This window comes from Nicotiana sylvestris, chromosome 12, assembly GCF_000393655.2.
Source record: "Nicotiana sylvestris chromosome 12, ASM39365v2, whole genome shotgun sequence".
NCBI classification, from domain to species: domain Eukaryota; kingdom Viridiplantae; phylum Streptophyta; class Magnoliopsida; order Solanales; family Solanaceae; genus Nicotiana; species Nicotiana sylvestris.
The window spans coordinates 91,584,401-91,610,318 of NC_091068.1; the positions used below are offsets into that span (position 1 = coordinate 91,584,401).

The following is a 25,918-nucleotide window of genomic DNA, read 5'->3' on the forward strand; positions in this document are numbered from 1 at the left end:
AGTTGCTCTGAGAAGGAGGATTCGAGACGTTCTTTTTCTTTTTCTGCTTGGCTTGAGGAAGCTTTTACAACCACTAACTCTGAAGTTAAAGCCTGCACCTGCTGCTCTAAGTTACTCTTTCTCTCTTGTAAATCTTCCATATCAATTTGTGCACTCTCAAATTGTTCCTACCAATTGATCGCCTCCAACTGAGAATCACGTGCTATCTTCTCTGAATCACGTGCTACCTTCTCCAAGAGGGGGATTCTGTTCATCATTTCTGTGCCGATAAGATTGGCCTAAAAAGGAAGGGAAATAAGAATCCCAAAGATAAAAAAAATTTACAAAGTAAAGAAGGGAGAGAAGGAAGATACCTTCAAAGTGGCATGCACGATATCATTCATTAGAGCCAAGGAACTATGGCTCTCCAGCTTTACTTTTTCAATTGGGCCAATTAAAGGCTCCAGACATACATCTGCCTGACCTGACTTACTCAAAAGGCTGCTACCAGCAGGAACTTCAATAGTTACCCTCCTCATAGCGGCACTTCTACTTGAAGAGCCCACTTCCGTATGATGAACGATAGGAGAGGGAATTCTCCAAGGAGGAGCGGTAGAAGAAGTGAAAATAATAGAAGAAGGAACAGAAACAGCTGGGGGTGGTAAGGAAGGAATCACAGGCACGGGAGTTGAAAAAGAAGATAAGGGTATTTCATCTAAAACAGACCCTAAACTTCCACTACCAAAACCACTAATGAAAAGTTGATCAATAGACTCACGGGTATCATGAGGAGTGACGTCATCGTCAGGAATTATTACTGGGGTTTCAACAAGTTCGGTAAGAGAAACAGAAAGATGAGGGGAAACTTCAGCTTCGACATCAGAGACGATGTGTCTCCTAGCTCGTGGCCTCATCACCAGGGAGCCCCCATCTTCCTCTTCTTCAGAGTTTTTCTCTTCAACAGCTTTCCTTTTCGCAGAAGAAGAACCCAAGACTATTTCTTGGGCTCTTTCTAAAGATATACGGGTCCCCGAAGGAGTACGGTTTCCCGAAGAGACACGAGAGGCCGCAACTGCTTCAGCAGTAACTCCTCGAATAGTAAATCCTGATAAAAAGAAGGATGGGAGTTAGAGAAATAAAGAATATATATATATATATATGCGTGAAAGATGAAATAAAAACTTTTACCATGAGTCTTTACTTTCCAACCATAACGGTTAGAAAGTGTTCTCCAAGATCTACCATCTATTGGTGCGGTCTTCAGCAATTTATCTACCCAACCACGGAAATTGGGAATATCCTCCACAACTCCCATGGTTGCTAAAAAAAGGGGCAAAATTAGAGAAGTTGATAAACTTGAAGAAAAAAAGGCACTAGAAGGATAAAAGACTTACGTGCAAAATTCCACTTCTTAGGGAAGGGAACGTTATCCTCACCCACTAAGCCAAGAGTGGGGGCAGCAACAAACCAGGCATACCAGCCACGATCCTTGTCATCTTCAGGGCTCACCAAAACCCTCTTACTCCTGGCCACTAGGGTAAAAATGCCATTACGGAAAAGCCTAGGGGAGTAAAGATGAATCAGGTGAGGGAAAGTAAAGGAAACATCAGCCATACTAGTTAAATGTCTCAAACAGGCAACAACCCTCCATATGATTGGGCCAATTTGACCCAAATAAACATTAAAGAAATGGCAAAATTCAAGAATGACTGGGTCAATAGCTGGTTTGAACCCTAAAGTGAAAGGGTATGTATAAACAAAAGAGAACCCAGTCAAGTAAGAAGTAATTCTCTGACTTGGATTAGGTATAATAATGGGAAAATCATTACTCCAATGGCAGTCTTTGCGAACTACAGGAGTTAAAATTTCTGTAATTTGAGTAGGGTAAGCATCAACACGATCTAAAGCGGGTTTCTAAGAGATTCCCTATCATGGTAAAAAGATAGTTCTGTAGGGACTATCTCCTCTACGCTCACGTAATGGTTCAGAAGGTTCTTTATCCCTAGAAGAAGATTTGTGAGAAAAGGAACCTCTGGTTTTAGAAGAAGGACCAGAACTAGGAGAAGGTATAGACGAACCACCACCACGAATAGACCCTAAGCTACAAAGCCTACCTCCCCTTTTATGCCTGATGGGGGCATTGGGGAAGGTATCAACAATGGAAACTCTCCTAGGGTTAGGGTTTGGTGAAGACATGGCAAAGAAGAATAATGTGAGGAAGAAGTTAACTGAGATTTGAGGAATTAAGTGTTCAATAAGCTTTATGTGGTAAAAGACAAGGAAAGAAGTTATATTTATATTAATAAGCAACCACCAAAGGTAAAAGTGCAGTGATGGAAGGACCATAATAATGATAACTGGCACTTTGTGAATAGTGGAGTCGTAAAAAAGCCTTGAAAAGGGCTGCAAAACTGCAGAACCAATGGAAAAATGACATGTGTACGGAGCATTAAATGGAAGCGACAACTGAAGCGTCAATTTTGTCATAGCATTAATGGTTACAAAAATTCTCTTTTAATGAAATCCACTTCTCAAATATTCAACTGATGAATAAATGGAAAGTGGGTGGACTATCTGTATTGGAAAAAATTGTATTTAAAAATAAAGGTGACGTGTCGAGACATGCAGACTGGTCAAATGGTCAAAGAATTACAACTAGCCAAGAGGCACGAGTTGCAATAGATACGAGCAAATGGCAGAAGAAGAGGCATAGACAATTATTCAAATAACTCAGCGCCTGTACCTATCTAAGTCATTTATGTCAGAGAATCAAAAGGAATGAATCTGACAATAGAAAAGAGTGCAGATACGGCATTTAATAGGCATTAAATGTGGAATACGTTAGAGAATTTGTATTGAATGTAATGATTATATAACGTAGCATTCAATGTCTTTAATTACTCATAATAGCCTCATTATGATTTGGGCCAAACTTATATCTCCAAGATATCTATAAAAGGGAGATATCTGATCAATTGTAAGGACACAAAACACTATTGGAATAAACTTTGGTTTACTTGTTTTTCTCTTGATTACTCTCTCGCTGCCTAAATTACTTCCTTTTATACATTCTTTTGATTATCAGTAACCTGTGTTCTTCTAAATTCTAGCTTTGACTAAAATTTCATTTTTTGGTTAAACACTTTTAAGCGCAGAGGTTAAACTTTTGGACCATGTTAAGTTATGTTTGCTATTCCTGAAATTAAGCTAATTCCAAAATAATGGATTTTAACTTTTCCTTGGTTTGGGTATGGCCACAATATCTCAAGCAAATTCTACAAATAAGGTACCGGTTTCTAAGGAGCAATTAACTGTTACAAGTGAGTTCTTGTTCAATCATAAGATATGGGCTTATTAAGTAGAAGAGGATGAATAAGATGAGATGGAAAACGACAACTAGCATGGCATGTTAGAGTAAAATAGGATTTTCAATGTACTAACCCGTTATATGATTCAATCTATTGATCACTTAAAGGTGGTGATGAAGGCTGATCAAATACTATCTTTTCAAGTTGTACGTATTTACTCCCTAGCTCATCATATTTACTCTCTAGCCCTTCCAAATGTCCTTTTAGCCATTCATTTTCTTTTATAGTAGCATTCAGATTTTCCAACAATGCAACTTTAGAGGAATTACCACCTTTCAACTCCTTAGCGGTTATCCCACCACCAAATCCAACTACATGACTCTTTTATTGAGGTCCGAAGCACCTTTCTACAACCTCAATGTTTGTAAGAGACGATCAGATTACACCAATTCTTTTATTTTATCCTATAAAGTAAAAACTTATTTAATTAAAATAATACAACGTAATAAATAAATAATATAAATTAAATTTTATCAATAAACATACATATTTCTCACTGGTTTCAAGTTCGACAAGCTTGTTGTTCTTCTTACGAGTCTCAAAAAAAATAGTTGCCACATCTGGTGGTTTACTATCTTTACCTCCCTTCACATTACAATAAACAAGTCGAAGAAATCTTTGTAACAAAGATGACGTTTCTTAATAGAATTATAATATTTACTCACCATTTCATAAATGATCTCCCTAATTGGTTTACTACCCGTACGATGAAGCATACTCAACTTAGACCTATTGAGCGAGTTTCTTGTACTTGTCTCCTAAATTAACAATATACCGGCAAAATTTTGGTTAGCCACTTAATATTAACACAATGTTAATAAATAGCTATGAAATCATACCTTAAATTTTTCAGTAAAAAAATGTTCCTTGACCAGCCATACCCAATCACTCTTGTCTACTCCCTTTGGCACATCTTTTATAGCATAACGGAATGGCTTAGACTTAATATTCTTGTGCATCGTTCCTCTCCAATTGTTCCATAACTTTCTCATATGTTTCAAGACATTATCTCGTTGATCATTTATGTCATCACTGTCAAATTTGTCCTACAATAGTTAACAAATATCATTAAATATGAAATAACAATAACAACAACAACAACATACACAGTGTAGTCCCTTGAAAGACATATGAAAAAAAAAGCCCAACTTCCCACATTGTACAAAAAGAAGAAGAAACCGAGTTAGCATATTGTATTAACAAGTAGAGATGGAGAAGGCAAATCAAGAAAGTAATGTTTTAAATTTTTACCGTAACAACTTCCCACATGTGTTGTAGCTTATATTCTTCGATGTCTGCCCACGAGTGTACACACAATGGGCACATATTACGATCACGGGCCAATATACCTAAGTGTCTCGTAAATGAGGCATGATGCTGCCCAACAACCCTATTATTGTAGAAAGTGACACACAACTTTTCTCCAGCTTTGAGTCTTGCAACTTTTTTACACCTATTCGTTCGTCTCACTTTTTTTACCATTTCAGATTCACATGACCCTACAAATTTCAATTTAACCCAAATATAAAAATAGATCTTCTACAATAACAACAAAAAAATCTTATAGTTTGAGATAATAAAATACTTATTTCACTTCTCTGCGCGCCCTGTATCTCTTCTTCTTCATGAGGAAAAAGAGTATCACCTTCAAATATTTGATCAAAACCAGGAGGTGCAACATTTTCTTCAACTCTGAGTCCTGCACCTTTTTTATACCTATTCATTCCTCTCACCTTCTTTACCTTTTCAGATTCACAAAGCCCTGCAAATTTCAATTTAACCCAAATATAAAAATAGATCTTGTACAATAACAACAAAAAAATCTTATAGCTTGAGATAATAAAATACTTATTTCATTCTCTGCGCGCCCTGCATCTCTTCTTCTTCATGAGGAAAAAGAGTATCACCTTCAAATATTTGATCAAAACCAGGAGGCGCAACATTTTCTCCAACTCTGAGTCCTGCACCTTTTTTATACCTATTAATTCCCCTTACCTTTTTTACCTTTTCAGATTCACAAAGCCCAGCAAATTCCAATTTAACTTAAATATAAAAATAGATCTTGTACAATAACAAGAAAAAAATCTTATAGCTTGAGATAATAAAATACTTTCACTTCTCTAAGTACCCTGCATCTCTTCTTCTTCATGAGGAAAAAGATCAGTATTACTTTCAAATATTTGACCAAAGCTAGGAGGCGCAACATTTTCTCCAACTTTGAGTCCTGCAACATTTTTACACCAATTCCTTCCTCTCAGTTTTTTTACCTTTTCAGATTCACAAAACCCTGCAAATTCCAATTTAACTCAAATATAAAAATAGTCCTTATACAATAACAACAAAAAAATCTTATGGCTTAAGATAATAAAATACTTATTTCACTTCTATGAGTGCCCTGCATCTCTTCTTCTTCATGAGGAAAAAGAACAGTATCACCTTCAAATGTTTGATCAAAACTAGGAGGCGCTACATTTTCTCCAACTTTGAGTCCTGCAATATTTTTACACCAATTCGTTCCTCTCAGTTTTTTTAGCTTTTCACATTCACAAAGCCCTACAAATTTTAATTTAACTCAAATATAAAAATAGTCCTTATACAATAACAAAAAAAAAAATCTTATAGCTTGTGATAATAAAATACTTATTTCACTTCTCTGAGTGCCCAGCATCTCTTCTTCTTCATGAGGAAAAAGAGTATCACCTTCAAATGTTTGATCAAAACTACGAGGCGCTACATTTTCTCCAACTTTGAGTCCTGCAACATTTTTATACCATTCGTTCCTTTCAGTTTTTTTACCTTTTCAAATTCACAAAGCCCTGCAAATTCCAATTTAAGTCAAATATAAAAATAGTTCTTATACAAAACAATGAAAATATCTTATAGTTTGAGATAAAAAAAATATGTATTTCACTTCTCCGAGTGTCCTGCATCTCTTCTTCATCATGAGGAAAAAGAGTATCACCTTCAAGTATTTGATCAAAACCAAAAGGTGCAAGACTATCATTATGAGTTAGGTTATTCATATCAGAAGCTAATACATTAAAAGCTTTACTTTTGCCAATAAAACCACGTTGTTCAGCATTTACTCTTACAGAACCCAATGCTCTGAAGCTCTGTCCTCACCCCCTTTGCTAAGGTACCAGGTGGAACGTACACATGCTTAACAGTCTTCGAACTTGATTCCATTTTAGACTTCTGATATTTTGATGGATTCATGTCAACCTAGCACAAAAAGAAATTGAGTAACAAATGTCTATAATGTCAGTATTATCATATATGAACATATGAAGGTCTTTGAAAGAAGCTAGGAAGTTACATGGCCATAGACAACATTAATAAAGATAATTTAGAAGAAAAAAATGACGGATAGAAACCTGGAGATAACCAAATATTTAGCAAGTCATATTCATTATATAATAACATATAATCAGTTAATATAGTTTTAGAATCTTTTCCTGAACTTTTAAATCAAATGGAATCCAGTACGACACTTCCCTCATCACAAGTGAGTTGCCTAATTAAATAAAGGATTTGATAAATATCCAAACCTTCATGAGTTCTTTTCTTTTTCAGTTGTGAAAAATGATCTAACTCCTCTAAATCATCAATATTTTCGTGCAAAACCTCAAAAGTATCACGAGGTTGAACTTTTCGTACAACATGCCAACCTTTATTGGAAAGATCGTCAACGTAAAAAACTTGTGATGCTTGGTTGGCTAATACAAGAGGCTCTGTTGTTTTCAAAATCGATGGCGGTTAACACTTACAAAGCCATATTCATATATTTTTACTCCCTTTTCTTGGTCATACACATCAAACCACGTACATCGAAATAAAGCTATTCTTCCTCCACCAATAAATTGCAATTCTAGTATATCTGTTAGTTCTCCATAGTAATCAATGTTCTTATTCTCTTCATCTGTCTCTCCAACTACAACCACCCCGCAGTTCTGAGTTCTCAAACCTTTTTCATAATCTTTCACGCGAAATCTATATCCATTAATAAGGTAGCTTCGATGACTTGTCACGTATGGCATGGGACCATGTGACAATGAGAGCAAATCTGTCATTTTTTTACTATCATTGCATTTGTGTAATCCTGCAACCTATCAAGATCAAGCATATAGTTTAGCAAATAATATTTACATACTTGGTTTGAAAAATATTAATATTAACTAGTACTCACCTTTTCTTTTAACCAACCAATGAATTGCCTATCAGAATTTTCTTGAGAGGTATCAACTGGAGTTAGTGAAAAGTCTATACTAAAAATTAAAGCATAATAACATGTTATTTTAATGAAAAAAATAGAAAAGGTACATAAAAGTAAATTATTGAAACAAGTCATTACTTACTCGAAAAATGGTTGAATTTCATCACAATTCTTCAAAATATAAATATGTGCTTGCTCCAGTTCATTTGAATCAAGTTTGTGTGGTTTGTCACCTCTTAAAGCTCTTCCGGGATGATAAAAAATTGTTAAACCTCCATCAGATTCTATAATACCACCATCATAATTTTATTCAAGGCGATTAAACTTTGTTTCCATTGTATGTATATATCTTGAACATAAGGTCATACATTTAGTTGCTAAATATCGCTCTGCAATAGAACCTTCTGTGCAAGCCCTATTACGAATAAATGGTTTCATAAAGTAAATATATCGATCCATTGGATACATCCATCGATATTGAGAAGGTCCAACAATCTTAGCTTTATTAGCTAAATGAATTGGCAAGTGCTCCATGACATCAAAAAATGTAGGCCGGAAGATTTTTTCTAGCTTGCACTCAGTTATTGGGATTTGGGCATCTATCTGCTCTAATTCATCCACACTTAAACGTTTTGATCCAAGTTTGTTGAAAAACAAAGACAACTCAATAAGTGGTTCACACACAGATTTGCATAGCATGCCCCGTAGAGCAAGTGGGAGTAAATATTGTAGAAGAATATGGTAATCATGACTTTTTAAACCTGAAATTTTGCGATCTTTAAGGTTGACACACTGGGAAATATTTGATGAAAATCCATCTGGGACCTTTAAGTTCTTCAAGAAACTGAAAAACCTGTGCTTCTCTTCAGGAGATAATGTGTAACATTCCGTTGGTAAATCATATTTATCCCCAATTTTTATTCGATGCAATTCTTTCCTAATGTTCATTGCTTGCAAATCCAACCGAGTGTTTATGGTATCTTTGGTTTTTCCTTTGATATTTAAGATTGTCCCCAAAATATTATCACATATATTTTTCTCAATGTGCATTACATCTAAGTTATGCCGCAATAAAAGAGTTTTTCAATATGGGAGATCAAAGAAAATACTCTTCTTATTCCAATTATCACCCCTACTCTTATGTGATATTTTAATCTTCTTCTTTGTATCCTTTGTTAGTTGTAACCCATCTAAATCAGCCACTTGATCAATTATATCATCACCAGACAAATATTTTGGTGGTAATCTTTTCTCCTTAGTGCCATCAAATGATGCTTTATCATTCCTCCATTTTGTGATTAAGAGGAAGAAAGCGTCTATGGCCCATATAGCACTGTTTTTTACAATTTTGTAACCTAATTGAGTGAGTTTCTTTATTGCAGCATGGGCACGCTAGTTTTCCCTTTGTACTCCATTCAGACAAATTTGCATAAGCGGGAAAGTCATTAATGGTCCACAATAAAGATGCATGTAACACAAAGTTTTGTTTAGTTGACGCATCAAAGGTGTCCACTCTAGATTCCCACAATTCCTTTAATTCCTCTATCAAAGGCTGGAGATAGACATCAATAGCATCTCCAGGACTCTCAGGATCAGGAATAATCATTGACAAAATAAAATTTTCTTTCTTCATGCATAGCCAAGGTTGTAAATTATAAGGAATAATTACCACAGGTTAAATGCTATATGGAGTTTTAGAATTTCCAAATGCTTGAAAACCATCGCTAGCAAGTCCAAGTCGAATATTACGAGGCTCGGATGCAAAAGATTGATGAAGTTCATCAAACGTTTTCCATGTTATTAAATCAGCTGGGTGCCTCATTATTCCATCATCAAATCTTTTGTCATGGTGCCATCTCATCAGAGTAGATATTTTCGAGGACATAAATAATCTTTGAAGTCTTGGCTTTAGAGAAAAATAATGTAAAATCTTGTATGGTATCTTTTTCCCACTTTTAAATTTGGTTTCCCCGCTACGTTTATCCTCCTTCCATCTAGATGCACCACAAACTTCGCAAGACTCAAGAGACTTATCATCATTCTAGTATAACATACAATCATTCTTACATGCATCAATCTTCTTGTAAGAAAGCCCTAGGTGCCGAATTAACTTCTTTGCTTCGTAATAGGAATATGGCAAGTTTGATCCATCCGGTAATAAATCTTCCTTCAAGGGCTTCAACAACATTGTAAATGATGTGTTACTCCAATTACCAATACTTTTGATATGAAGCAACTTTACCAAAGTAGAAAGTTTAGAAACTTTTGAATCTTGGTACAATGGTTGCTCAAAATCTTTTAAGATCCTATAGAATCTTTTTGCTTCAATATTTGGTTCCTCCTCAAACTTCCCATCACCATCATTGTTTATATTATCTCCTTCAAAAGTGGGATATAAATCTCTTAAAATTTCATGTAATTCATCCCCACCATCACCCTCTTCATTAATCTTATCACCTACAAATTCATAATCAGAAGAAGACTCACCTAATCTCTCCTCATGGTGATACCAAAGGATATAATTTTGGACTATTCCATGTACTATTAAATGTGATCTAACCAGCTCGTGTGTTCCTGAAATTGCATTACAACATTTGACGCATGGACAACGTATTTCGCGTGTTTCTCCCAATATTTTAAAAGCATAATCCAGAAAGTTCTCCACCCCAAGTATGTAAGTGTTATCAAGTCGATCATGAATAAGTTCCATCCATTGCTTATCAGGTATCATAATCTGGTGTATACACGAAATTGATATACATATATAGTCAACCAAAAATTATTAGTAGGGCAATGAACAAGAAATGAACATAAGCCTTTCGAAGATTATTTTTATAATATGTTTGAATAATTTCTCACATCCACCATTTCACTGACCTATATCCCATGTAACAGCCTTAATTTTTACAATAAAGGATGAATAAATATGTTAAATTTTTAGTACTTTTGAAAATTGAGAATATTTTTTGTAAGGATTTTATAAATAATCTACAAATCAGGGAAACTAAAAAAAATCACTCTGCATTGATGCTCTTATAGTGTGATTGTTGATTAAAAAAATAGTGTTATTTCAGGAAACAAAATAACCAATCAAGGAAAAGAATGTGAAAGAATTTTAAGTGAACAACTAAAAATTCAAGTAGAGAAACTGAAAAATTCAGAGTGAGTATCTCAGTTAAGTACATATCGAGTGAAAGCAACAGATAATGAATATGACATTAGTGTAATCTATTTGCACAACTAAGACTGAGTCACTAATACTGAAATGTCAAACCAAATATACCAAATCTTTCGGATAAAGTTCAATATCACTAACTGAATTAGCTGAATTGATATTAGAAACATACAAATCCAAGTTTCTCCAAACCATGTTCCTCCTCCTTAATGTCCAATTTCACACAAAGAGTTCAAAGCTTTATGTTATTTCATTTCAGTCAAGCCAAATGCTCTTTTCTCAAATAAAAAGTTTTAGCAAGCTTAATGTTCTTCAAATCTACATTTGTTCTTTCCCAAACAAGATTTATATATAAATATTTTTTATATCGTCAGTAAAAATAAGCTTAAACTCCACATCTGTTTTTCACATCAGTGGCAGCTACAAAAGTGTGGACTTATTTTCTAACAAACGCAGGAATCAGTATGGAGAGTTTGACACTACACCAGGCAATAGTCAAGTGTTGGACAGCAAAAGTTATACCACGACTGCAGCCTATTCTACAAGCATTACCTGCGATCATCGTGTGGGAGCTATGGAAAAGAAGGAACAGTCAGAAATATGGAGAGGTGGTTAGAATCAGTAGAGTGATACATCAAATTTCGACTACCTTACAATCTCTTGTCAAACTAAGAAAGCCTAGTATGCAAAATGTGCCTCACAAATGGCCTGAATTAATACAAAACTTGAGCAATATACTCCAGCTTTGAAAGTAACAAAAGTTATATGGGAGTTTCCTACTGGAGGATGGATTAAGGTGAATACTGATGGTGCGAGTAGGGGTGATTCTGGAAGGAGTTCCATAGGCTATGTGTTAAGAGATGAAGAGGGAGATGTAATTTTTGCAGCAGGAAGGGAGATAACACAGACTACAAATAATGAGGCAGAGGCTATTGCAATTTTGGATGCTATGAGATACTGTGTTACCCATCGAGTAACACATGTTATGTTGCAGACAGATTCTATGCTCCTAAATAATGTATTACAAGGAAAGTGGTTAGCTCCTTGGAATCTGAATGAGTATATTGAGGAGATCAAAATGCTAATGGAGGAATGCGAGGTTCAAGTGTCTCATATTTTGAGGGAAGGCAATTGCCTAGCAGATCATTTAGCCAACCATTCACGGGATAGTGGGGATTTTGAGGCTCATGGATTTGCACAGCTTGACGCACAAGGTCGAAGAATTGTGAATGCAGATAAATTACAATGTCCTTATTTGAGAGTGAAGGCTGCCAAGAGCTAAAGAAGAACCAGATGGATGCCAAAGGGAAGGAAGGAGATCAATGGGAATACTGGGATCAAATCTGCATAGAGGAGATCAAAGTACACTATTTTTTCACTAACATTGTTTTCTTTTTTGCAGGGATCGGTGCTGTAAACACTTCTCACCAACTGACTGAACTTCTATGGGTGGTATTAGCACTATGTGCTCATTCCCATATGGTAAAGTCAGGGGTGAGCTCAAGCAAGAATATATGGATAGGCTCCAGTGGTTTATGGAATCGAACAACTGATATAACATGGAATTTGCACCACTGGAGATACGCGAGAAAGCTGCCCAGAATTTTGCTACATGGCAAGGTCTTTTTTTGGCATCAGAGAGTGATGAAGGTATTGGGAATAAATCTCAGTACATCCAAAGGATGGTGCCATACAATAAATACAACAACACACAGATGGAGCATAAGGATTTTTGGAAGCACATGGGGTTATCATGCTCAAATCCATATGGAGGAAAGAAATATAGAAGAGAAGACAAATGGAATTTACACAAGTGAACGCCATATTTCTGAGGGTGATTCATCTAGGGAGTACACATGGCTTCACCATGATCAAATCCGTTCGGAGGAGAGCATGGTGATGAATTTATTCACTAACATTGTGTTCTTTTTTGCAGGGAATGTTACTGTGTCTATGCCCTACACTTTGATGAAATTTCAGTTGGTGGTATTAGTGCTATGCACTCATTCCACTGGAAGGAAGTTAAAGTTAGGCACAAGCATAGAAGCGAGAAGGAGTACTTTGCTGCCCGGAAATAATATGCTAAGCAGGTACTTTTGGAAAGCTAAAACAAAAGCAAAGGAGGTGTTTGGAGTAGAAAACCAAATGCAACTTAACACCTCACCTGTACAGGAAGGGAAGCAACTAAATTTAGGCAATGAGAACCTATGGGTCACATACAAATCTGCCTTCAAAATGCACTGGTTCATCAACTGGCGCACAGATAAAGATAGTAAGCAGATGGGAGATGGTGCTTTTTTATGGATCAGCTTAATTTTCAACGGGACTCCAATAACACATACAGGGAGCCAGGCAAGGTCAGTGCAGAACTACTATGTAATGTTGGAAATCACAGCAGCTACTGGAGAAGACAAAAATAAACAACACAAGGACAAGAGGGGTTGCTCCGATGGTAAGCAACCCCACTTCCAACTGAGAGGTTGTGAGTTCGAGTCTCCCCAAGAGCAAGGTGAGAAGTTCTTGGAGGGAAAGATGCCGGGTGTCTATTTTGGAAACAGTCTCTCTACCCTAGGGTAGGGGTAAGGTCTGCGTACACACTACCCTCCCCAGACTCCACTAAATGGGATTACACTGGGTTGTTGTTGTTGTTGTAAGGACTATGAGGAAAACAGAATGTCCTGCCTCCTCAGTTTAGGCAGGCATATTTTGTACATCGATCTAATGGTCTTTTAGGCAGGAAATGACAATGGTGTCATGCCCTATCCTTTGCCTAATTCTCAGTTGGTGGTATTAGTACTTTGTACTCATTCCAACGGGAGTGAAGCTGGGGTAGACACAAGCGTTACAATATATTTCCACTGGAATTGGCTAGGTTTCTGTAGCATTAGGAGGGAGTTTTGGCATGGCATTTTTCAGGTACAATGCTCTATCATGTCAAGAAAGGCAATCAACCTAGCAAACAGATGCACAACACAAGAATCGAAGGGTTGCCAAATTCATAACTGGCACATATTCACCAGCCTTTGGACGAGGAAGTGCTTTTCAGATGGTCATACAGGAAAATGGCAATGCAGAAATTGGAGCAGCTCATCAGTGTCATCAGGTAGAAGACAAAACGAGCACAATCTGGGAATAGCACTACAAGATCAGCAAATGATTATGCTCGAAATATGGACATCAAAATGCAACAAATTCATGACTATTGGGTGCTGGACAGTGATATATACGGCAGAACATTGTTTGGTTTTTAAATTTGCATTTAACAGTGCAAGAAATTCAGACCAAACAACTACACCGAATTACTTCTTTGCAGGATACAAAGGCAAACAAATGGTGAGGGGCAGGAACGTGAAGGAGTTAATGCAAGAAAGGTTTAAGCCGAAATGCACACGCTTTTGTACCATCAGGGCAGCAGCAAATAGCAACAGTTGGCTTGAGGAATAGCTCTAATTCTAAGATGGGCCAAAGAAGATAGGTATGGGAGATGGAACATTAAACAATATAGCTGGAGAGGACCGGACAGTTGTTGCTCAATCACCTGCTAATCAGCAGCAAGCAGTGACGCATCGATCGCCTAAAAATAGGAGATCTCCATGTCTGAAAGACCAGGTCATAACATCAAAGAATATAGAGTTTTCTAACTCGTTTGAAGCATTGCTCAATGAGCATGATCATGTGATGAATGAGGAGGGAAAGAATGTGCAGCAAGTTGTGACGACCCGGCCGGTCGTCTTAAGAATTTACGCCCTGATCCCCTATTAAGTTCTTTCCCCGAGTTTATTTCTGCTATTTTGATTTTCCGGGACGTTCGGTTTTGAGTTTTGGAGAGTTTTGGGACACTTAATCCCTAAATGGGAGCTTAAGTGTTGGAAAGTTGATCGTAGACGGAACAGTGTGAAGACGACCTCTGAATGGAAATCCGATGGTTCCGTTAGCTCCGTTGGGTGATTTAGGGTTTAGGAGCGTATTCGGATTATGTTTTGGAGGTTCGTAGCTAATTTAGGCTTGAAATGCCGAAAGTTGAATTTTTGAAGTTTCCGGTCCGATAGTGAGATTTTGATCCGAGGGTCGGAATGGAATTCCGGAAGTTGGAGTAGCTCCGTAGTGTTTGACGTGTGTGCAAAATTTCAGGTCATTCGGACGAGGTTTGATAGTCTTTTTGATCGAAAGTGTATTCTTAGAGTTTTTGGAATTCTTAGGCTTGAATCCGACGAAAATAGGTGTTTTGATGTTGTTTTGAGTGTTTCGAAGGTTGGAATAAGTTTGAATGATGTTTTAGGATTGGTTGGTATGTTTGGTTGAGGTCCCGGAGGCCTCGGGATGAATTCAAATGGTTGACGGAAAGATTTTGGAGTTCGAGTTGCAGCTTCAGCTGCTGGTTCTGTCATAACCGCACCTGCGGTTGGGGTTCTGCAGGTGCGGCGCCGCAGAAGCGGCTCAGAGGTCACAGAAGCGGATTGAGGCGAGAAGGGAGTCGACCGCAGATGCGGTCAGGTAACCGCAGAAGCGGCACCGCATCTGCGGTAAGGTAGTCGCAGGTGCGGAAGTCCCTCTTTAATGAAATGTTGCAGGTGCGACCTTGGCTCCGCAGAAGCGGGACCGCAGGGCCGCAAATGTGGGGCAGAACATATAAATTCTTGCCTTCGCGAAATTTAGCCATTTTTCATCTTTTCAAAACGGGAAGAAGCTTGGGGAGCACTTTTCAAGAGGGATTTTCAGAGGAGTTCATTGGGGTAAGGTCTTTGGTCCCTAAACTCGTTATTGGAGTGATTTTTATCAATTTAAGCATGAAAAATTAAGGAAAATCAGTGGTAATTGGGGGGGTTAGGGCTTGTCTAATTGGAGACCTTTGAGTGATAATTTAAGGGACAAATCGAGGTCCGATTTTGGTACTTTTGGTATGACTGAACTCGTGAGAGTGCGAGGTTTCTGAAAATATAAATTTTACCCGATTCTGAGATGTGGGACCGAGGGGCGTTTTGGTCATTTTAAATAATTTCGTGTATTAGCTTAGAATTTAATTGTAGAATCGGTTACTTGAAGTGCTATTTACATTATGCAATTGAATTGAATAGATTTGAGTCATTTGGAGTCGAGTACTCGTGGCAAGAACGTGGTTTCGAGTTGATTTTGAGCCGGTTCGAGGTAAGTGGCTTGTCTAACCTTGTGTGGGGGACCTTCCCCTTAGGATTGGTATATTTGGTAATTGAAATGCCTTGTACGTGAGGTGACGAGTGTGTACTTGTGCTAATTGTTGCAAATCCGGTTTTCTTTAAGTAATTAATAGTATGTTTCCTTTCCTATTTTTATCACTTGCATTATTAAGCCTATTGTTAGCTTAGGAGAGCATGTCTAAGTGACTTAATTACCTTATTTGCTCAACCTACCTTACTTGAATTCTGTGCAACATGCTAGGCTAGAATCACTTGTTGCCTTAATATGAAGTCTTGCCATTTCTATATATTTTCCTGTTGCTGCTGTATATTTATTTTGGGACTACGGATGTGGGGTTCCGGTAGCTCCCCCTTGTCTGTTTATTTTGGGACTACGGATGTGGGATTCCGGTAGATCCCCCTGCACAGTTATATGGAACTACGGAAATGCACCCGGTAGATTCCCCCAGTACTGGGTATTTATATTTGGGACTATGGAATGGGATTCCGGTAGATCCCTACGCACTATGAGTTGGACTACGGGACGGGATCCCGGGAGATCCATTAGATATGTACATATGGGACTACAGGACGGTATCCTGGGAGACCCCCAATTGTTATTATTGGTGCTGAGCTGTATTTCCTTTCCGTGTTTACCTTGTTTTTGTATAGTTGCTGTTGTCTGTACATCTTGTGTTATTTTACTGTTGTGCTTATTTATATTGTTCTATTCTAAACTGTTGATCTTTATATTTTATTTAACCTCAGTAGGGCCCTGACCTTCCTCGTCCCTACCCAACCGAGGTTAGGCTTGGCACTTACTTAGTACCGTTATGGTGTACTCATGTCCCTTCTGTACATGTTTTTCATGTACAGATCCAGGTACCGCTACTCAGGCCTACCATCCTTGAGGGAGGCGAATACTCTAGAGACTTCGAGGTACATCTGTCGCGTTCATAGACCGAGAAGTCCCTTTTTATTCTAGCTGCTAAACATTGCCCTTCTGTATTTTCTTGTTTGTTAGATATTCTTGGGTTAGACTGTTAGATATTCTAAAGGCTTGTGGTTCCGTGAGTTTCCGGGTTTTGGGATAGTGTACTTGGTTCCGAGAAATGTTGTGTTGTGTATGCCGAGCGGCACTTTTTAACACTGTTTTTATCACTCTTCATTCTGCTTTAATTTATTTATATTCCGAATTTTGGTTATCTTCCGCAATTTAGGCTTACCTAGTTGTAGAGGACTAGGTGTCGTCATGATGGTTCACGGAGGGCGAACCAGGGTCGTGACAAGTTGGTATTAGAGCTCTAGGTTCATAGGAGTCATGGATCATAAGCCGGTTTATTAGAGTCTTGCTGATCGGTACGGAGACGTCTGTGCTTATCTACGAGAGGCTATGTAACTATTAGAAAAATTCCACTTCATTTGATTTCCTTGTCATGTGATATTTTGACATCACAATTCTAAACTTCTGTCTTCTATTCTCTCACAGATGGTAAGGACACGTGTTACCCGAGATGATCAGGCACCCGCGCCCCCTACTACAGCCGTTAGAGGCCAGGGTTGGGGTAGAGGCCGAGGACGTGCACGTGGTGCAGCCAGAGCACCTGTGCAAGCTGCCGCCGAGGTACCACCAGCAGTTCCAACCAGAGTCCAGGAACCTGACATGCCTACTGCTACTACTACTCCAGCTCTTCAGGAGACTCTGGCACAGTTCATGAGCATGTACACCACTCTGGCTCAGGCAGGGTTGCTTCCCCTTGCTGCAGCTACATCTCAGGTCAAGGGAGGAGCACAGACTCTCGCCGCCCGTACTCCTGAGCAGCGAGTGCATGTTGAGCAGGTCCCTGATATTATTCATGTACCGCCTGCAGTGCCAGTTCATCCCGAGGATAGGTCAGCGGCTTCCGAGGAGGAGCAGTTGAGGCTTCAGAGGTTCAAGAGGTACAAGCCTCCTATATTTAGCGGTCTAGCATCGGAGGATGCTCTGTCATTTCTAGATGAGAGTTATCGCATTCTCCGTACCATGGGTATATCAGGATCGAACGGGGTTTCCTTCACTACTTTCTAGCTTCCAAGAGCCGCCTTTGAGTGGTGGCTCACCTATGAGTTAGATAGTCCGGATGAGGCTGCTTCACTGTCTTGGACTTAGTTTTCAGATTTGTTCCTGAGAGAGTATGTCCCTAGGAGCCTCAGAGACATATGGCGTGCAGAGTTTGACCATTTGCGCTAGGGTACTATGACTATCTCAGAGTATGCTGTCGATTACACCAGTTAGGCTAGGCATGCACCAGCCTTGGTTTCTACTATTCGCGAGAGGGTTCGTCGGTTTATTGAGGGCCTTATTCCTAGCATCAGGTCTAGAATGGCTCGTAAGTTAGAGATGGATATTTCTTATTAGCATGTCGTGAGCATTGCTAGGAGGATTGAGGGTATGCATGCTAGGGAGAGAGAGGAGAGGAAGGCCAAGAGGTCTCGAGAGTCGGGCCATTTCTCTGGTGCCCGTGCCCCAGCAGCAGGTCGTCATGGTAGGGGTTATATGAGTCGCCCTGCTCATTCAGCTCTTCCTGCAGCCAGTGGTGTTCCGGCTCCTCTTAGACCTCAGGAGCCTTATTATACACCACTAGTATCTAGCGCGCCTCCTACGCGGGGTACTTTCAGATGTCAGTCCAACAGACCTGGCCCGAGCCAGTCAAAGCCACCACGTCCTCCTAAAGATTGTTTTGAGTGTGGTGACACACGTCATATGGTGAGGGATTGACCCAAACTTGGGAGGGGTGCACCTCCACACACTTCTCAGCCACAGCGTGCCCCGCAGAGTTCTCAAGCTATTGTTATAGCTCCAGTAGCTACCCCACCTGCACCGCCAGCCAGAGGTGGAGGTCGGGAAGGTAGAGGTCGCCCTAGAGGGGGAGGCCAGGCTAGATACTATGCTCTTCCTGCCCGTACCGAGGTTGTTGCCTCTGATTCTGTCATTACAGGTATTATACTGGTTTGTCACAGAGATGCATCGGTTCTATTCGATCCAGGCTTCACTTATTCTTATGTGTCTTCTTATTTTACTCCGCATTTGGGTGTATCTCGGAATTCTTTGAGTTCCCCTATTTATGTTTTTACTCCTGTGGGAGATTTTCTTGTTGTGGACCGCATTTAACGGTCGTGTTTGGTTGCTCTTAGTGGTTTTGAGACCAGAGCCGATTTATTGTTGCTCAGCATGGTAGATTTTGACATTATCTTGGGCATGGACTGGTTTTCACCCCATTATGTTATACTTGATTATCACGCCAAAATTGTGACGCTGGCTATGCCAGGTGTACCGTGTGTTGAGTGGAAGGGTACTTTAGATCACACTCCCAGTAGAGTTATTTCTTTTCTTAAAGCTCAGTGTATGGTTGAGAAAGGGTGTGACACACATTTAGCTTATGTGAGAGATGTCAGTATTGATACCCCTTCAGTTGATTCAGTCCCAATATCCAGCTGATCTTTCGGGCATGTCGCCTGATAGAGATATTGATTTTGGTATTGATCTATTGCCGGGCACTCAGTCTATTTCTAATTCTCCGTATCGTATGGCTCCTCCTGAGTTGAAGGAGTTGAAGGATCAGTTACAGGAATTGCTTGATAAGGGTTTTATTCGGCCTAGTGTATCACCTTGGGGTGCTCCTGTCTTGTTTGTGAAGAAAAAGAATGGTTCTATGCGTATGTGTATTGATTATCGCCAGTTGAACAAGGTTATAGTGAAGAACCTTCATCCTTTGTATTGTATTGATGATTTGTTTGACCAGCTTCAGGGCGCACAGGTGTTTTCTAAGATTGATTTGCGCTAAGGTTACCATCAGTTGAAGATTCGGGAGCCAGATATCCCAAAGACTGCTTTCAAGACTCGGTATGGTCATTACGAGTTCCTTGTTATGTCATTTGGGCTGACCAATGCCCCAGCAGCCTTTATGCATTTGATGTACAGTGTGTTCCGGCCGTATCTTAACTAGTTCATCATTGTCTTTATTAATGATATTGTGATGTATTCCTGGAGTCGGGAAGATCATGAGCAGCACCTGAGGGCTATGCTTCAGACTTTGAGAGAGAAGAAGTTAAATGCTAAGTTCTCGAAATGTGAGTTTTGGTTGGATTCAGTGGCATTCTTAGGCCATGTTGTATCGAGTGAGGGTATTCAGGTGGATCCGAAGAAGATAGAGGCCATGCAGATTTGGCCCAGACCATCCTCAGCTACCGAGATCCGCAATTTCCTTGGTTTGGCGGGCTACTACCGTCGTTTTGTGGAGGGGTTTTCATCGATTGCAGCCCCTATGACCAGGTTGACCAAGAAGGGTTCTCCGTTCCAGTGTGAGGCGAGATTTCAGAAGCTCAAGACAGCTTTGACCACAACCCCAATCTTGATACCGCCTACAAGTTCGGGGTCTTATACGGTCTATTGTGATGTCTCGAGGGTTGGTCTCCGAGCGGTGTTGATGCATGACGGTAGGGTGATTGCCTACGCGTCCAGACAGTTGAAGATACATGAGAAGAACTACCCTGTTCACGACCTTGAGTTAGCTGCCATTGTTCACGCCCTGAAGATTTGGTGCCATTATTATATGGGGTTCCCTGTGAGATTTATACTGACCATCGAAGCTTACAGCACTTGTTCAAGCAAAAGGATCTAAATTTGCACTAGAGGAGGTGGTTAGAGTTGCTGAAGGACTACGACATCACTATATTGTATCATCCGAGCAAGGCCAATGTGGTGGCCGATGCTTTGAGTCATCGGACAGAGAGTTTGGCTTATTTACCAGCATCGGAGAGGTATATGGTGATGGATATTTGGGCCTTAGCCAGCCAGTTTGTGAGATTGGATCTTTCAGAGCCCAGTCGGGTTCTAGCTTGTGTGGTATCTCAGTCTTCCTTATTTGATCGTATCAGGGAGCGACAGTATGATGACCATCATTTGCTTGTCCTCAAGGACAAGGTTCATCATGGGGATGCCAGAGATATGACTATTGGTAATGATGGGGTATTGAGGATGCAAGGTTGAATTTGTGTACCCAATATTGATGGGCTTCGGGAGTTGATTCTGGAGGAGGCCCATAGCTCGCGGTATTCCATTCATCCGGGTGCTGGGAAGATGTATCAGGATTTGAGGTAACACTACTGGTAGAGGCGGATAAAGAAGGATATAGTTGGATTTGTAGCTCGGTGCCTCAACTGTCAGTAGGTGAAGTATGAGCACCAGAGATCGGGTGGGTTGCTTTAGTAGATAGAGATTCTAGAGTGGAAGTGGGAGCGGATCACCATGGACTTTGTAGTTGGGCTCCCACGGACTTTGAGAAAATTTGATGCTATTTGGGTGATTGTGGATCGGCTGACCAAGTCCACTCATTTCATTCCTGTGTGTACTACTTATTCTTTGGAGCAATTGGCGGAGATTTATATCCGGGAGATTGTTCGTCTATATGGTATTCTGGTTTCCATCATTTCAGAGAGAGGTACTCAGTTCACATCACGGTTCTGGAGGGCCGTTTAGCATGAGTTGGGTACTCGGGTGGAGTTGAGTACAACATTTCACCCTCAGACGGATGGACAGTCTGAGCGCACTATTCAGATTCTTCAAGATATGCTCCGTGCATGTGGGATTGAGTTGGGTGAACTTACATTAGTGGTGACTCACATAAGGGGCAAGGTTATGGTACTTAGAGCCGGACTTGTGACCTTCCTTTGAGAAAGATGAGTGTTTTTCCCACAATCCTCGTTCTGAGTGCTACAATCTAAAAGTGAGGTTTGCTTATGGAAAGTTGAGGAGTATGAGTTTGGGTTCCACAACGACTAATGTAACAGAAAGAGTTTCCTTGGTGAGTTGAGTCAACTCTTGATGCTTTTGTGTCGCACTATAGCCATGATGCTAAAAGGTTGTGTATTGTTGATAATGCATTTGAGTTGAGGGTTATTGTTAGTCCCAATTGATTCTTGATGAGGTTACTTTAGGACAACTAAAATTTTCCTTTCTTTTATCTTGAGGAGGTGGGTATTACTTTGTTTGCTTGAGGACAAGCAAAAGCTTAAGTTTAGAGGAGTTGATAACTAGGGATTCTAGTCTATTTTATGCTCCTTTTTGCATGAGTTTTGGACTAAAATGTCTATAAGTATTCCCAAAAGCTAACATGTTATACTTGTTTGCAGTGTTTGGTCAAAAGGAGACAAGGATGTCATAACCAGCTCAAAAAGGAGTGAAACCTGCACAAGTTCAAAGCCAATTCAAAGACGCGCTACAACGGAAAATCCACCGCGGCCGCAGAAGACGCATCGTGACCGCGATCCTTTTATCGCGGTCTGTGGTGGCAAGGTTTAGAGAGATAAAATTTGAGGAATTGCAATTACTGCGGTCCGAGGTGCTTTTATGCGACCGCGGTACCCCAACCTCGACAGCGGTCCTTTTATCGTGGTCCGCGGAGAAGAGATTCAGAGAGCCTGGAGTCTGAGCTAAAGTTGAAGACCAAGGTCTGTGGTTGATTTACCGCGGCCACGGTAGTCTCACCGCTGCATCGGTCCATCTTCTGTTATCAGCGGTACCTCCGTCAGGGGTATTTTTGTCTGGAAAATTTGACTATGTATAAATACTACTTTTTTAGATTTTTAGGTCATCTTATGTTATCTGAGCACGTGAAGCACCGTTTTTGTCTATTTTGAGTAATTTTGTAGCTTACTTAGAAATTAATCTTAGTCCCTTATCTTGTAATTATAATTTATGGATTATTCTTCATCTCAATCTATGATTTCTTCTTCAATTATGAGTAGCTAAACCTATTAGCTAGGGTTGTGGCTCAACCCTAGTGTGAGTATTTAATGGGTCTTTTATTTTAGGGCTTAGATGTTTATGGGTGATTGTTATTTGGCCTGATTTATGCTTTCTATGTTGAATTAGTGGTTGCAAACACTAATTTGTGCCTTTTTGACTTAGACTCTTCTGGAGAAAGAGAGACTAAGTCTAGGAATTTCAGGCCAACAAGGAATTGGGGTTTATTCAAGAGATTGATAGCCTCAATTAAGGGTTATAATACCCGACTTGAGCCAACATTGCTTGCACAAATTGAACACCCAATTGGGCTTGAGAAAGCCAATTAGGGCAAAGTCACTCTTACTACTGATAGGTGCAGAGTGAGTAGCTTCGTGGATTAGCTATATCAAGATCCCAACTATAACATTATTGCCCTAAGTTCTAGATCCCGTTAGATACTCACTTAGGAGTAAGTCACTTCCCTAGTGCCTCTTTACCCATTTAGAAAACCCTACAAACATACCTATTTAGCTTAATTTTGCGCATCATTAATATAAAATTAGAAGTAACAAACAAATAAAAATGATTGGAAGTGTAATCAAGAGCACTACACACTGCTAGATTAGATATGAATCCAACTCCAAACATTGTATTAGCTCTCTGTGGATTTGATCCCAACCTTCTTGGGTAAAAGCTGCATCGACCGCTCTTGCCACTCTGTAGTGGTGTAGGGTTGGACCCGATCATGCTCTACTCGGTCATATCATCATAAGACCATACAAAGATATCTTCGTATTCTTTTAGGAAACGGGTGTACTCTTCTTTCTCTAACGGTGATAGGTAAATACTTATGCGGGTTTCTTTGACTGTTTCAGTATCTCCCAAGTTGACTATCTCGGTTTTGTCCAAATTTGACTTAGTCTTATTCTCAAAAATTTCCACCTCTCTGACAATTTCTTCAGGGATTATACATTCTTACTCTATTTCCTATGAATCACTATCCTTATGTTGCGTTGTCTCATTATATGTCACAGTCGTTGGTTCATTAGGATAAGTAATAATAATGTCGTAGAGAGAAAAATGTAAAGGATAATAACAAATACTAAAATAGCAATGCATTAGATAAATCTGGAAACATTAAAACAAGTACGGCTCGATGATTCGAGCAATTATTTCAAAACAAAATGCGTATAAAACAGAATCCTAAAAATGTCTTTAAATGCTTAAAATTGCTTAATAATAGATCATGCTAATTTCCAGGCTACCCAGGAACTCGACAGACCCGGATGGTGTAGCAGTCCAATTCTTGAAAATGGATCCTTTCTCCACGGTCTGAATGGTGAAGTCTTCTTCCTCCTCCTCCTCCTCATCCTCAACTATTGCATTGCAGTCCATGTATTCATCATCCAGAAACAATTTCCTTAGGCCAACTAAAGCCTCATCCTCTTCAGAACCCCATATCACGTCAATTTGTTGAAATGTCTAATGAATATACGGTATTGGTTGTTCAAGAGGGTAATAGGGGCCACGCCATAGCGGCGACCAATCATCGTACTCCTGCCAGGTGTACTGATATCCCAATCTAAAGGTGGTATCGTGACGTTTTGGTTGTATAGGCTTAGTGATACCATGGAGATTCTTGCTGAGACCCTTACCGGGTTCATAACCTATTCATAACAGTATGTTTTTGATCTTATTACCTCACCACTTGTCTTTCTCTATTGCATCAACACGCTTGATACGATGATATGTTTCTCTACCTAGCTTCCTTCTATTCTCGACAATCGAAACAGTTTGACTAGTGTAAATAGGATTACTTTCGTCTTCATGAATGATCACCTCCTGATGATTCCATTCGAACATACGACCTGGTGTAGCATAGAAGCTATGGCTCCAGCATCATGTATCCAAGGTCATCCCAACAACAAATTTTACGTAGCAGATATGTCCAATACTTGAAACTCAACATCAAACCAAGTCGGGCCCATCTGCAAACAAATGTTGATTTCTCCAATTATGGCCCTTTGAGACCCATCAAATGCTTTCACATTCATACTCTCTGCTCGTATCTCATGGAAATCCTTACCCATACTTTTCAAAGTAGTCAATGGACAAATATTGAGGCTTGAACCCTCATCTATTAGGACTCTGGCTATGAATTTATCCTCAAATTGTACTGTGATGTGCACTGCCCTATTGTGACTCAGTCCTTCAGGTAGTAATTCGTCTTCGTGAATTGTGATCTTATGGCTCTCCAATACTTGCCCTACCATGTTGGCCATCTCTCCACTGGTGATGTTGTTGGGCACATAAGCTTCCTTCAATACTTTTATTAGCACATTCCTATGCATCTCAGAATTTTATAGTAGTGACAAAATAGAAATATGATTAGGGGTTTTGTTCAAATGGTCCACTATAGAGTACTCCCTTGCTTTCACCTTCTCCAAAGATCATCTGGGCTGATTTCAATGATAGGTTGTTTGGGAGAGGCTTATTTACTTGTTCCTCCCATATGCCCATGTGTGTAAACCCTGTCGGTCCAGGTCATGCCTTGTGCGGCGCCTGTATTTTCCCTTTTCCCTTTTCCTTTTCTCCTCGCCCCTACAGCATAGTTCCATGGTATAGCATTGGAATTAAAGGATGGTGTGAGTGCTACTATCACAGTGAAGGGTGCGATCACTTCCACCTCAAACAGATCTGGTGTGGCTGTGTGCTTTATTGTTTTAACTTCAAACGGAGTTGGCGTGGCCACTTCAACCTCAAGTGGTGACTGAATTTGCACTATAATGGGTATGAGAGTGACTGGAGGTATTGTGGTTTCATCCCCTTCACGAATGAGTCCAATTGATCCTTTCGGATCCCATTCTTCATCAGTTTCGATCATATTTACCCCTTCGCCACTGTAATCTAGGAGGGGGTTATTGCGAAAATTTGGTGCAACCTCTTTTGCTTGTATAATTTTGGTGTCAATCAACGTCTGGATCTTATACTTCAAAGTGAGACATTCATCAATAGTGTGTCCTTTCATGCCCGAGTGATAGGCACATGTCTTATTAGGATTGAACCACTAGGAAGAGTTTTCCATAGCAATTGCGGGAATGGGGTGACATAACTAGAAGCCTTTAGTCTTTCATAGAACTGATCAATGGGTTCAGCCATAGGAGTATATTGTCTGGGTGGTCTACGGTAAAAATTTGGTTTGGGTTTCTGGTAGTTTTGGCAGGCTGGTGGTGGTGAGTGGTAATATGCAGGTTGTGTGTTGTG

At 39.7% G+C, this 25,918-nt stretch overlaps 3 protein-coding genes across 3 annotated transcripts; all 3 read right to left on the reverse strand.

Annotated features, from left to right (window-relative positions):
* Positions 1-5,458: 5,458 nt before the first annotated feature.
* On the reverse strand, positions 5,459-6,533 carry LOC138883369 (uncharacterized). The gene is made up of 5 exons (XM_070164052.1): positions 6,440-6,533; positions 6,259-6,378; positions 5,988-6,143; positions 5,721-5,837; positions 5,459-5,634 (listed from the first exon to the last, which is right to left on the reverse strand). Exons 1-5 carry the CDS (start codon positions 6,531-6,533, stop codon positions 5,468-5,470), a joined length of 654 nt encoding a protein of 217 aa, XP_070020153.1. The 3' UTR covers positions 5,459-5,467.
* A 234-nt stretch (positions 6,534-6,767) lies between these two features.
* Positions 6,768-8,647, reverse strand: LOC138884358 (uncharacterized). The gene is made up of 3 exons (XM_070165532.1): positions 7,703-8,647; positions 7,534-7,589; positions 6,768-7,453 (listed from the first exon to the last, which is right to left on the reverse strand). Exons 1-3 carry the CDS (start codon positions 7,722-7,724, stop codon positions 7,088-7,090), a joined length of 444 nt encoding a protein of 147 aa, XP_070021633.1. The 5' UTR covers positions 7,725-8,647; the 3' UTR covers positions 6,768-7,087.
* A 588-nt stretch (positions 8,648-9,235) lies between these two features.
* On the reverse strand, positions 9,236-10,291 carry LOC138883370 (uncharacterized). The gene is made up of 2 exons (XM_070164053.1): positions 9,616-10,291; positions 9,236-9,570 (listed from the first exon to the last, which is right to left on the reverse strand). Exons 1-2 carry the CDS (start codon positions 10,289-10,291, stop codon positions 9,236-9,238), a joined length of 1,011 nt encoding a protein of 336 aa, XP_070020154.1.
* Between the last annotated feature and the right edge of the window lie 15,627 nt (positions 10,292-25,918).